The sequence below is a fragment of the Paralichthys olivaceus genome, chromosome 5, assembly GCF_024713975.1.
Source record: "Paralichthys olivaceus isolate ysfri-2021 chromosome 5, ASM2471397v2, whole genome shotgun sequence".
Classification (NCBI taxonomy): domain Eukaryota; kingdom Metazoa; phylum Chordata; class Actinopteri; order Pleuronectiformes; family Paralichthyidae; genus Paralichthys; species Paralichthys olivaceus.
In genome coordinates this window covers 5,203,851-5,217,125 of record NC_091097.1, presented here as the reverse complement: position 1 = coordinate 5,217,125, position 13,275 = coordinate 5,203,851, and the positions used below count along the sequence as shown (strand labels likewise).

The window sequence follows — 13,275 nt, the reverse complement described above, 5'->3', positions numbered from 1 at the left end:
CATCAAACCTTAATCAAACTGCTGTTTTAAAGTTGCATAGTGTTGCATTAAGGGCCCCTCAGGATCTGTAGGATGTATTAGTTACATTGGGCTTTGACTAATACAGTAAATATGGGGGATGTTACACAAAAAATAATCATACAACAAGCTAAATCCTGAAATGATCATGCATGAAAAAGTTGACGTCAGATAAACAAAGCTAATGACCCCCAACAAGCTGTATAAGCAGAAAAAGAAGAGATCACAACTTATTTAATTTGAGCTAAATGTAAATAAGCATGAAGTACAGCTGTAACTGAAGGGAATGTTAACAGACATTTACAGTGTATGTTTACTTGGTGATGGCAGTTGAGGAACTATAACATCCTCATGTTAAATGTTACAGAAACCACTCACAAGATATTTGACCCAAAACCAGCAAATGTTAACTCCAGACTGTCTCGAGTGGGTGAGTCAGGGGATCATTGAAGTTGTTTTCAGTGAATCGTGATTATTAACTGAATGTCACAACAATGCACCCTGTAGTTGTTGTTAGTCTGAACCAAGGTGGGGGACTAACCAACCAACAGATGGACCGATGGGGCTGTGCTGCTGGTGTGGTTAAAAACAAATGAGGGCTACTGATTATAGGAACTACGAGATAGCTCTTCAGGCGATTTGGTTGATAACTGAAATGTTCACCAATAGCAAACAGTGAAAGGCCACTAAATGGTTAATAGGGATACTGTAAACCTGTGCCAGCAGTTGCTGCATCCCAAGATTATATCACAAGCTGCAAAAATAACACTCCTTTCATAAGAAACTGTAATTTTCTGTCCTAGCTACGACTTCACCATGATCCTCGAATCTCAGATGAAATCCGCACACGCTGGGCGAGAACAGTATATCTTGGCTCCCTGCCACCAAATGAGATTACTTGTGCCGCCACAGCAGCAGAAGTTACTGCACAACCGTGTTGGACCGAAGCGCAGCAGCGTCAGGTCACGTGCCGGGGAGTCGAATGCTGTGACATGAGGCCCGGACGTGTCTGAGCTTGAGTTTCAGGATTTAATTGAATTCGACAGATGTTTTCAGCAGCAGACTATGCAGTTAGAAGCACTCTCACATTTTATTATGCATCGACAGTCATACCAGAACACTACAGAAATACATTTCTGTGTTGTGCTAGAAATACAAACATGTCCATCATTTCTGCATCATTTTCCTTCCAACAGATTCCAGTCTCCATTAAAGACACATCCCTTCAGTCCTATTTTGGCCTGATGCTTTCAGTGTTAGATTTTTCATCCATTACACCAAGAAGAATCCTTAAAAAAACACTGGATGAGTCAGTGGAGCTTTGACCATCAAACACAGCAGCTGCGAGGACACATAAAGAGAAAATTCCTGATGTAAATTTGACTGAAAGGTGAATTACTTCCAAACAATCAGCAACAGAATTTTTAAAATGTGGGTAAAAATGACAAAATGTAACTGTGCATTAGAGTAGCAACGCCAATCATCACAGATCATTGTAATTGAGCACCGTCAACAATGTAAAACATTTTCACTCCATGTCTCAAGCATATTTGCAGAATAAGACAAAGAACCATCAACACTCATATTCACACCTTCGGTCAGTTTAGAGTCTCCAATTAACTTAAATCCAGTCTGTATGTCTGAAATGTGGGAGGCAGCAGGAGAAAACCCAAACAAACACAGAAGAGAACATGCAAACATCACACAGACAGACCTACGGACCAGGCTGGAATTTGAACCAGGAACTTCTTGCAGTGATGCAATGGGGCAAACACTGTATATCCGTATAGCTACTGATTTATCGTCATACCTGCATATGACACGGATCTGTCCCTAAAAAACAGTTGTGATTAACAGTGTTGCTCTAAACATACGTAAATAAAGTGTACTTCTTATTGACAAATGCAATCTCTCTTCAGATTAGAGTTTATGGATGGGGCCTTGGACCCAAACATGTAAAATTCCCCCCACCCCAAAAACATACAAACCTTTCCTGTCATGTTAAATGTTTGTCATGATTTTTCATCCCTCTGTTGTTGTTTATGGTTCATTGACTCAGTCTTCTATATTAACAGTGACAGTCTGTGGCCCAGTGGCCCTCTGATACTTTAGGGGCCCCTGACCCTGTAATCCACCAGTAAAGCACAGTAATAGTTCCGCTGATATTATTTTCTTGTCTTGGCTGTTGTTCCTCACAGATTAGATAACAGACCCTCATTCCAAACAGCAACAGATGAGTAAAACTTTGATGTAGCTTATTTAAATTCAATAAAGAGATCTAATTCCTAAATATATATAAAAAAGATCAGAGCTGCAACATGACAACAGTTTAAGGCTCATTTATGCTGCCTTTACTATTGAAAAGCAATGCATCCACTAGAGGGAGATGAGTCTCTGATAACATGTCGGCAGTGGAGGAGGTTGTGATACTGTACCTTGTAAGAAAGACATAAAGGTGGCTGTTTGTTTGTCCTCAAAAACTTTGGCTGTTGTGAAAATGTCTTCCTCATGTCCTATGGTCATCTCGCTTGAAACTGTTGGCTACACTGCCCCCCATGATTTCAGGTGGTATTGCTCCATTTCGTCTGTTTCACACTTAGAGGCTTTCGGGAACAAATATTCACAAAATGCAGAAATACTCATAAAATCAGAGCTCGAAGGCTCTGTCCGTTTCCATGTACGTATATAATTTTGAGCATAAATAAGCCATTAGTGAGATTGATGAACTGTGAGAATAGGCCGTGTTACATTATTTCCAGAAAAAAAGACTCTGGCTCTGGTTTCCCAGTAACATATTTGATGTAAAGCGAGGAACCAAACCAAAATTAAAGATTCTATGTCCAGAAAATCATCCCTGAAAACTGTTCCAGTGAGGCGAAGGAACTGAGTTAATCAATTCTCAGCAATATGCCTCTCCTTGCTGCTCCGGTACATTGTCCATTTCCACCACATACGTTGTTCCTGTAGGGGGCTTGAGGCCATTGATTGGCAGTTCTATCGGTGCCTCTGTGTCAGCGGGCACAGCAGTCAGATACATGTCCCACATCTGTTCGGGGAGTTCGAGCTCCATCATCTTCTGCTTGATCATCATGCTCTTCTCGATGTTCCGCCGCTTGTATTTAAACTCTACGATGGTCTTCGTGTACCTGTTCAGTGCCGTCACTGCAGAGCCCATGCAGGTGCCGAAAGAGCCCCACGCTAAGCTGCGAAGAGGTTTGAGAAAAGTGTTAGATTGAAGGGACTCTGATGCAAATATGATTTTCTGCTAACTTTTAGATAATTTTAATTGTCTATACCTTGTTGTGCTATCTTGTATAAAATGAAACTGGAGCCACTTTTCTAAATAAAAATGTTCTTTTCGATACGGTATAAAAGATTTCAGTGTGTCTGAAACGACTGGATGTTAACGACGACATGACGGGTTGCAAAAGTGAAGCTAAAGTTTCGTGATCGCTTCTTGATGGCTGGATACAGTCTATGTCATAAACCCCACCTCCTCCATGTTAGAAGAAAGGACATGAACCAAACAGAAAAATCTACGTAGAAATGACACATAAGAGACGTCATGATTGACAGCTAAGACTGACTCGCGATTGCTCAAGCGCATGTATCGGAGGGACCTTGAAACCACGGCTCCACTCCACGATCACTGTTTCATAGACTCTGGCTCCTAATGACCATAGAAGAGCAAGATGGCGGCACCCATATCAGAGATATATTGGGCAGTGGAGGGAAGTGGAGATGCGTCAGCTGTTTTTATTTACAGTCATTGGATAAAACTATTGAAAGTCATTACTTCAGGTGGAATTAGTGAATAAGCAGGTGGTTTTGGACTTTCCCCAAGTCTCTCCTGTATTTTGGGGGGGTGGGGCTAATATACGTTAGCCGTCTCTCTTTAATGGCTCCAAATGTCAATAACCAAACAGTGAAAACTTAAAGCAACGGGTACAGCTATAACCTCAGCACTCATACATACACAAATTAACATACACATTAATATACAGTGCTTAAAACAACATCACCCCTGTCTACTAGTGTTATTATGAACTATGTAGTGCCCGCCTCCCAGATATTGGACCAATGAAATTAAACTACAGCATCAAAATCATCAGATGGAATCAGAAGCTCTACTTTAAAACATTTTCAGTAGATAGAAAAATAGTGCTTACACATAAGACCAGCTGTAGTCCCAGGTCTTGGGCCTCCAGTCTTCTGGCCCCATAGCGACAGCCAGCTGGAATATAGTGGTAAACATCATGTGGGCCACCATCCCACAAAGGCCTGAGAACGAGAGCAGATCAGTGACTATTCTGCAGGAAAATGTAACTGAAAAGCTAAACCTCATTATTATTTTACTTATTACTTAAAGGTACAGTGTGTAGAATGTAGTGACATCTAGTGGTGGAGTTGCATGTTGCAGTTGAATACCTCTCACCTCACCCCCCCCACTTCCAAACATGAAAGAGAACCTAATGGTAGCATTCAGTTGTTATTAAAACTCAAAAAGTGTTTAGTTTGTATAGTCTGGACTACTGTAAAAAAGAGGACAAACTCCCGATGTAAATATAAAGAGCTAATTCCAGGGTACATAAAACAACAACAATTTATATGATAACACACAAGTTAAAACATCTCTAGGGTTATTTTGTATTCATTTTCTGCCAAAAGATCTCTTTCACCTACACACTGAACCTTTACTACAGTCTCATTAAATGCATAAAACACAAGATTACTTGATTAATTGATAGTTTATAGACAGCTGAGCCGAAGGCTGCAGCATCTGGAAACAGAGTTTAAAATAAATGCGACTGAACTAAAACAGTACAGTGGCAGGTTTCATCCAAAACTGAGCTGAAAGACCTTGAACCACTGCTGAGCTGTGGTGAGTCACAGATTTAGGTGATAATTATAAAATCTATTTCACAACACAGGTGTCTTTTTTGGTTGGGTCTTTTGATAAAACTTCACACACGAGAGTGAGGTCAAAGGGTGTCAATCGCCCCCTGGTGGCTGGCTGCAGCATAGGTCATAAACCATGCCTCTTCCATGTTAGTGGACTTTAGGGACTAAAACTAAAAAGTCATAGTTCACATTAAATACATTATTCCCAAAGAGGTGTCATGTTTTCTGTTTTATATCATTTCAGGTAGTTCTTATCGCATTCATGTATGTTCAAGTGTTTATGTTTCTGGTAAATTTGGTTTTAACCGGTTATTTGATGCTGTCAAAAAGATTGGTTGAAACATTATGATTGACAGCTGAGACCGACTTGTGATTGGTCAAACACGTTAATGGGCAGGCTCTAAATGTAAAAGATGCCAGCGTTCATGTCCAGGATATTTAAGCTTCATTTCTGGATGGCGGGAGGAAAAGAGAAGCTTTGTCCATCTTGATTGACAGTGTTTGATTTCACCACAATGAATTATGGGTTTTTACAGTGTAGACCTTAGACTGTTATATGTACCGTGTTACTAATACAAAATGAAATTCACTAGTCTGTGGTGTTTTACAATTAAACTGAAACTAACTATCTTTCAGGTGCAAATATTCATTCGTAGTTCTATATGCATGTCTATTTGATGGGCTCCTACATTTATGCACAGGCCCTAAACAGAAACTGTGATGTGTGGTATCCACACAGACTCTGGATGAGGGTCTCTGTTATCTTCCTGCTGCATCCTGGCCCTCTCTCATGCAGCAGTCTGCCCCACAGCTGCTTTTCTTGGGATTAACTCGTAACAACAGGGTGGGGGGGTGAGAGTCAAGGGATGGGGGAATAGAAGGGGGCTGGAGGGAGGGGGGGGTGGGGGGGTTCTACCATGGGCAGGTCTTGGCACGGGCCTAAAACCGCTGCCCCCACTCCAATCCGATTAGTCCACAAACCAGCAAATCCTCCACGGCGGTGAGTGGACGCAGTGCAGTTAGCCGCTCTGCATCCACTGATGTGACCAACTCAGCCTCACCTCCTCCAGCCGGCCTGACCTGCTGCCCTGCTCCTTCACCCTTTTACAGCCAAGTTATCTTCACATAACACATATCTATTGTTCACTGCAGATTTTCTAATAAGAGAATTGATGGTAATGAATAAACTCAAAGCAAAAAAATCTGATTAATCTGATTATTTTTCTATTTCACACATGCATTTTGTTTTGGAAGGGAAAACATTCATCAGAGATTTTGCTTCACAGCATTATAACCTTGTGAAGCAGGAAAACTGAGCTTTAGGAACAAGGTATTCCAAAATTTTAATATAAATATTCTAGATTTTGACAAATTTGACAGCTCTTTAAAACAGTAAACTGATCATCAGCTGGATTTGTTTTACGTGTCAGGGTAAAACTGAGTTGGAGGTAAATAAACACCTCTTGGAGTTGAACCTGTGCACAGTGAAACAACAGAGAAATTTGATTTTACGTGGGCCGCTGTGGCTCAGGAGGTATAGTCAGTTGTTCCCTAACTGAAAGGTCAGTGGTTCATTTCACTGAATAGTGTGAATGTGAATGAATTAAAGAATATGAACTGTGATATGAAGCGCTTTGGGTGGTTGCTAAGATTAGAAAAGAGCATTATAAATGCAGATAATTTAAACATTAAGCTCAGGACGGGATGGAGACGAAAAAGCTCTTTTGTTACAAGATGTGTAAATAATTAACAGTTAAGTTTAACATACCAACTTAAATGAGACTCTCCTCCACTGAAAACAACGACATCGCATGTTTGAACAAGAAGCCTATTATAACCCTTGTTGTTTCTTTTCAATAAATACCACAAGAAGACCTGTTAAATTTACTGTGATCTCAACATGTTGTCTGTGGCATGCTGCTGTATGGGTCATACCAGAGAAACCGCATCAGGGTCAACTTGTTGATTTGAAGGGTAATGATGTAAATAGTAAGTTGTATTCACAAAAAAGTAATTATTGCCAGTGAAACAATAGCCTTTTTTATCCATAGTTTAAAGACTAACCATATAAAAACAAAAACAAAAAAATATTAAGTGGCAACTTTTATAATCACTGCTGCACATTCCCACAGAAATCTATATTAATTAAATGTGTAAGATTTAGGTGAAAGGGATCTATTGGCAGAAATTCTATATGTAGAATAATTCTCATGATGTTTTCACTAGTTCATTTCATCTAAATTGTATTAATTGTAGTTTTCTTTACCCTAGAAACATCCCTTTAAATTTAAATACTTTATATTTACATCAAGGGGACCCTCTCTACGGAGGCCGCCATGTTTTTTACATTAGTCCAGACTGGACAAACTAAACAACTATTGAGTTTTTATGACGATTAAAGGCTACCACTGCTTATTTTTCATGTTTGGAAGGAGAGGGTGAGGTGAGGGGTGTTCAGCTGCAACATGCAATTTCAACACTAGATATCACACAATTCTACACACTGTACCTTTAAGGACATTTAGTTAAAAATTCAAGATGTATATTTCAAAGATAATATTTTGTTAAATGAGAGAAAAATATCAGCAGATGTAAGTAATTTTTCGATTTTATGAAGACAATTACAACTAGTGCACATTAGTAAATTTGTCATTTCTGTCTTGATCCTAATGCAAGTGGACATACTACAGGTCTATGGCCACACCCACTAGAAGAGGGTTAACGTAACAAATCAGATTAGTTCTATCTCAGAGCGACGTTTGCAATACTGTAACTCTAATCACACCCGCCACAAGATTTCTGTGTGTAGCTGGTTTATCACAGCAGGAAGAGGTCGACATCAGCTGCAGTCGTTCCGAAAACTTTGGAAACACCAACGCTAGCATCACACAGCGCCCCTGCTGTCCACTCGATGTAACGACATGGTAACAAACAGAAAACACCAGGGCGTTACCTGACAGGGCGGTGCACAAAGCGGCAAAGGCACTGAGCTTCAGTTTGTTCATGATGCTGAAGCAGGGGCACTGCTCCAGAGTCATCAGAGCGCCCCCTGTGAAGAGCAGGGTGAGGTACAGAGTCTCAGCCACAATACACAACCACAAGACCCCTGTGAACACAGACAGCAGAGGGAGGGAGGGGGGGGGGGGGGACAGAAATCACTTGTGTTGTCCTTGTAATACCCTGATGAATAATCCCACTTGTCAGAAGGCAGACATGCATGAGGGTATGACAGGTCTGCTCCTGTTAAGGTCTGGAGCTCTGAATTTATTTATTTATAAAATCAGGGCCAAAGCCGGTTCACCAATGGGCCAAAGGAGCCAACTATCCCCAGTGCCCCAAGACCCCCAGGAGCCCCAAAGGTTTACTTTATGTCAAACGATTGTGCTTTTTACCAATTTGACGCATTAGAGCTGATAGCAGTTAAGATGAGCTCCTTTATTACTGACCGTTGTGGCCCTGGTCTAGTAGAGGAGTGGGTCAAAGTCTTTTTTTTTTTTGCTAGTTGCCAATTAAATCTTCAGTTGTTAAACTAATAATATCAGGTCTGAAGGACTGTGTCTGGTGAAACTCTTTCTGTCAACAGGGACCCTGTAGGACCCTGCCCCGACGACCCAGAGAAGTGCACTTGCCAGATGCAGCAGTACAGGAAGTACTCAGATTTTTTTTAAACTCAGGTATAGAGGATATACAACAGTCTGAAAATACTGTGTGAAAATAGCTTCCATTAAATCTGAATCCAATAAATGAACTTGGTACATAAAAATGGAACGTAAAATATTTCCCTGTTAAATCCAGTGGAGTAGATACTGTATATGAAGCAGCAGAGCACAGTAACTTAAGTCAAAATACCTCATTGTTGTACTTAAGCACAGTACATTGTAAATGTATTTGAAAATGTTTAATGTGATCACTTCCTATCACCAATTAAAAAATTATACCAAAATAACACAGTAATGAGTGACATTATATATGTGAAAGTAAACTGGTGTTTGCTCACAGTGCAACAGTTTCACCTCAATTCTTTTTACCGACCTCTTTCATGTTCTGGTGCGATCTCTGCAAAGTCCCGACAGTCAAACCCTGTGACCCAAAGAGAAAATATAAATACACTGTTATAGAAAAATACTTTATTGAGTTGTTGTGAATAATTTCTGATAAAACCTCTCTACTCTTGCACAATTCACCTAGGATTAAATCAGATAATCAGATACCTTTGGTAGCTGCTGTGAACATCAGAATTTTACATACAAAAGTAAAGTAAAGTTTTTTAAAGGCTCAGTTCATAATATTTAGGTGAAAGAGATCTATTGGCAGAAATTAAATATTAAATGATCCTTGTGTGTTTAACCTAAATTGTACAAATTATTGTTTACTTTACCCTAGAATGGGTACTTTATATTGAAATACTATATATTTAAATTGGTAGCGGGTCCTCTCTACGGAGTCCTCCATGTTTTTTACATTAGTCCAGAATGGACAAACTAAACACCTTTTGAGTTTTTATGACAACTGATGCTACCACAGGTTCTTTTTCATGTTTGGAAGGAGAGGGTGAGGTGAGGGGTAGTCAGACAACTAGATGTCACTAAATTCTACACACTGTACCTTTAAAGGAGAGTTGTAATATTTCTAAAAGAATGTTGAAATATTACAAGATGGACAAATGTGTTATTTTAATAGTAAAGGTGGAAATGTATAAACGTATATATTTAACAATATTTAGAGGTAACAATGAACAATATTTTAACAAAAAAGCAATACATTGTAATCAAAAAATTAAAATAAAAGTTATTTTATGTTGTCAAAATTATGAAGATATTTCTGTAAATAAAATAACGATTTCCTCAACAATGATTTTTTTTGCATTATAATTTATTGCTCAAAATATTACATATTTTTTCTTGAACTAATGTTGTACAACTATTATCCAGTTTAAGACAATCAAAGTTTAAAACACTCATCATTGAAATAATTGATTAATTTAAGTCACTTCCTATAAACATGGCCTGAGGACCTGAATTCAAAAACTGCTCTTAAAGGTGGAATGTGCCTTTAAATTGCATGTAAATCCTTATACAAACTTATTTTTCTCAGTCTTATCACCAGAGCTTATGAAACCAAAGGGGACGGCTTGCATGCAACGCTCTAAGAAATGGTTTTAATCCAGAACTGCTGTGTTAGCGATGTTAGAAACAAAATATAACCAAAACGTCTGTATAATTCAGATGATTTTGCATTTGTTCTTGTGGATTCAGATTATTAATACGACTTCCTGAGATGTTCCCTGTGTGTTACTCAAAATGACATGGGCTTTTTGTTTAATTAAGCTTCGGCGGTTTCCTGGATTGGAGGTCAAGGAGATGTTAGGACCATGAAAACATATTTTTTTGTTCAAACAATCAGATCTGATGTGAAGAAACAATAACAGCCATGTTAAAAATAGTTTTGTCTTTTTTTTTCCCACTGGATGTTTTCTGCACATTCTTCTCATTGGTAGAAAAACCCGTCAGTCAAGGATTCTCTCCTATAGCCAAGATAAAGCAAATTGTGACAACTTTTGAACTTTTAACTCAACAATATGAAGAATATAATAAAATAATAAAATAATTCTAACAGAACCTATTTTGCATTATGGGTATGGTATAAATTGATGATTTTGTAGGCTGAATGGAGTAAAATTTTGAATGCTGAGCTTGAGCTTCTTTTCTACCCTGCAGTTCAGATACCTTTAGCTTATACAAACTAGTTTTTTACCCTCTAATATGATTTCCTGGTAAAATTATTGAATTTGTCAGTGAATTTTATGTTGTATAGATTTTAAATGTGATGAAACATAATCTGAAACTACAGCCTATGATGCAACATTTAGGACATTTTTGAGTTTACCTGCACTAATAAATTCTCTGGAGTCCTGATTGATTTTTATTCATCCATGTATTTTTAGTTTTTATCTCTATTCCACACCTTTAAAACCACTGTTTCTTAATGGTAACTAATTCAGTTATATTCATTCAATATTTTTATAGCACAGTTCTATGCTGTTGAAATCCTTCATTATTCACAGTTATATTCAGACTGTAAATAACTTTTTACCTTATCACATAGAAATTAAGTTATGTTATTGTAAATTTCACATGACATCCATCTATAACATGTATATTCTCTGATTAAAAGGTTTTTTTGGGCAGGTTTTTCCTTACATAACCTGAAGGACAGAGGATGATGTGTTGTACAAACTGTGAAACGCCTAAAAGAAATGTGTGATATTCGGCTTTCTACATAAAACTAGGTTGAATTGACTCGTAATGAAAACATGCTCAGTGTTTCAGCAGTCAGCAGACAGACTCCAGCGAGTGACATTTATAACCTGCGCTTCCTCCATCATCACTTCCTGTGTTTCAACACCTCGCTGATGCTGAGGGGGCTGAGTGTCAATCAATCCTACCGTTCATGTCGGCGGCCTGCTCGCAGGAGAAAAATATGCCCGCATGGAACTTCCTCAGCAGGAACTTCTCCTCCCCCGTCTCGAAGATATACTGCACCAGCCGAGTGTCGTTGATGTTGGAGCTGTTGAAGCGGATGCAGAACCACTGCTTCGCTTTCACCGGCGGCCCTGTGCAGAAGGGTTTGGCCACCTTCCTGGTCCCCTCGCACCAGTAGCTGGTGGTCACCGCTGATAAGGCAAAAGCAAACGCCACGAAGTTGAGGGTGAGCGCCAGAGAAGCCCGCCGCCCATGCTCTAGCCTCATGGTCGAGGCCAGGCCGAAAGGAGATGAAATGAAAGGGCAACTAATCCTGTCTTTCGATATGTAGCCACCGTGTTTTGCCTCCCAGCAGATATATCAAATCTTCATAATCTTGTTGCCTTTGGGGCTCCTTGGGCGAGAGTTGTGCACATCCGTCCACTGGCTCTAATGATGCGGTGCCAACTCGATTAAAGGATTCATTCTCTCCACTTCCGCAAAAACAATAGAAACCCATGGCAGTCCACTGATTCTTTGTCTTTCTCTCCTTCATTTGAACTCTTCTCTTCACCCTCTGCTCCTCATCCAAGACTGTCGCTCCTCCCCCTCTACAAATCTTTGCCTGCAATATTATCCATTACAAATGGCAAATTATATTCCAGATGCTCTTTGAGCATATTAATGAAAAAAAAGATTACAATGCGCTTATTATAATCCAGGGCAAAGTTATTTGTGTTTACATTTTTCTTGATTTTGCTGCATTACATGTCTGAGCGTTTCTCTGTGTTATTGCAGACGCAGCCCATAAGACCTATGACATAATGTGCACAGTCTCACATGAAAATCCATCCATAATGTGTGTGTGCGTGTGGGGAGAATATCTTCACATCTTAAAAACCTGTTTATTGAACAAATGAAGAGAAACTGCTAGAAGGGGAACATCTGCAGCCCTTACACACACATTAGTCTTTTCCACTTTAACATTTTCCATCACTCAACTAAAACTCCTGCAGTTCAGACACACAAGCAAACATTTCACCTTTGGTTTGTACATTTAAAAAGGAAAAAATATCTGGCAATGTCATATATAGGTTTTATATGGAACAAAAAGAAAAAGAAATAAATGATCTGATGACATTTAAGATGGTGCATCCAAGCCTTGGTACTGGAACCAAACAATAAATGTGATATAATTGGATGAGATTCAGCGTTTTTATTTTCTGATTGACACAGAGTCAACCTGAGGCTGATGGGAAAAGTTGTCAGCTATTTATAATCAACTTTGACACTGGATAAATGATTAATTTCAACTTGTGGTGCTTTAAGAGAAAAAGTTAAGCAACAAGACTGTCGGTTGGATTTCAATACATTTTCGTAGAGCAGCTACAGACTAATGACTGTGATTTGGAATCACAACATTTACTCATAACTTGGAGCTAAACCTTCAATCTTTCACCAATCACAACAACCTCATCGTGCTTTCAGAACCAAACCAAACCAAACCAGACAAAGCTTGAAGAGATACAGCTCAGGTGGTATTCTGATCCAAGTCCTCCACTACAGAACCAAAATAAGGAAATACATTTTATTGACAATTTGATTTGTACGTGACAACCATGGTAAACAATGGTCCTGAAGTTTAAAGCTGTAGGCCGGGATAAATTATGAGCAAACGAGACCATGACAAATCTTTAAAATGAGGGATGCTGGGAATTGATTGTGTGTTATATAATAAACACAACTTGTATGTGTATATGTGTAGAGCTTGAGTTGATTATAAAACTGTATAATGAATATATTGAAGTTATAATGGCCAATTAAGACATAAAATATATTTTATTTTTTCTCGTCCTTTATCTGAGTTCAATTTGCTCCTATGAAACTGCAAAGG

General features: G+C 38.9%; 1 protein-coding gene across 2 annotated transcripts; it reads right to left on the bottom strand.

Moving 5' to 3' along the window:
* Positions 1-105: 105 nt before the first annotated feature.
* Positions 106-12,532, bottom strand: LOC109634177 (germ cell-specific gene 1-like protein). 2 transcript variants are annotated; one of them, XR_011241100.1, is made up of 6 exons: positions 11,366-12,532; positions 8,953-9,000; positions 7,874-8,026; positions 4,188-4,299; positions 2,454-3,221; positions 106-1,359 (listed from the first exon to the last, which is right to left on the bottom strand). XR_011241100.1 is itself a non-coding variant. In XM_020094475.2 (5 exons), the coding sequence occupies exons 1-5, from the start codon at positions 11,667-11,669 to the stop codon at positions 2,918-2,920; spliced, it is 921 nt and encodes a 306-aa protein (XP_019950034.1). In that variant the 5' UTR covers positions 11,670-12,532; the 3' UTR covers positions 106-2,917. The 2 variants fall into 2 exon arrangements, 1 of the variants encoding a protein (XP_019950034.1); XM_020094475.2 differs by having other exon boundaries at positions 106-3,221.
* Positions 12,533-13,275: the final 743 nt, after the last annotated feature.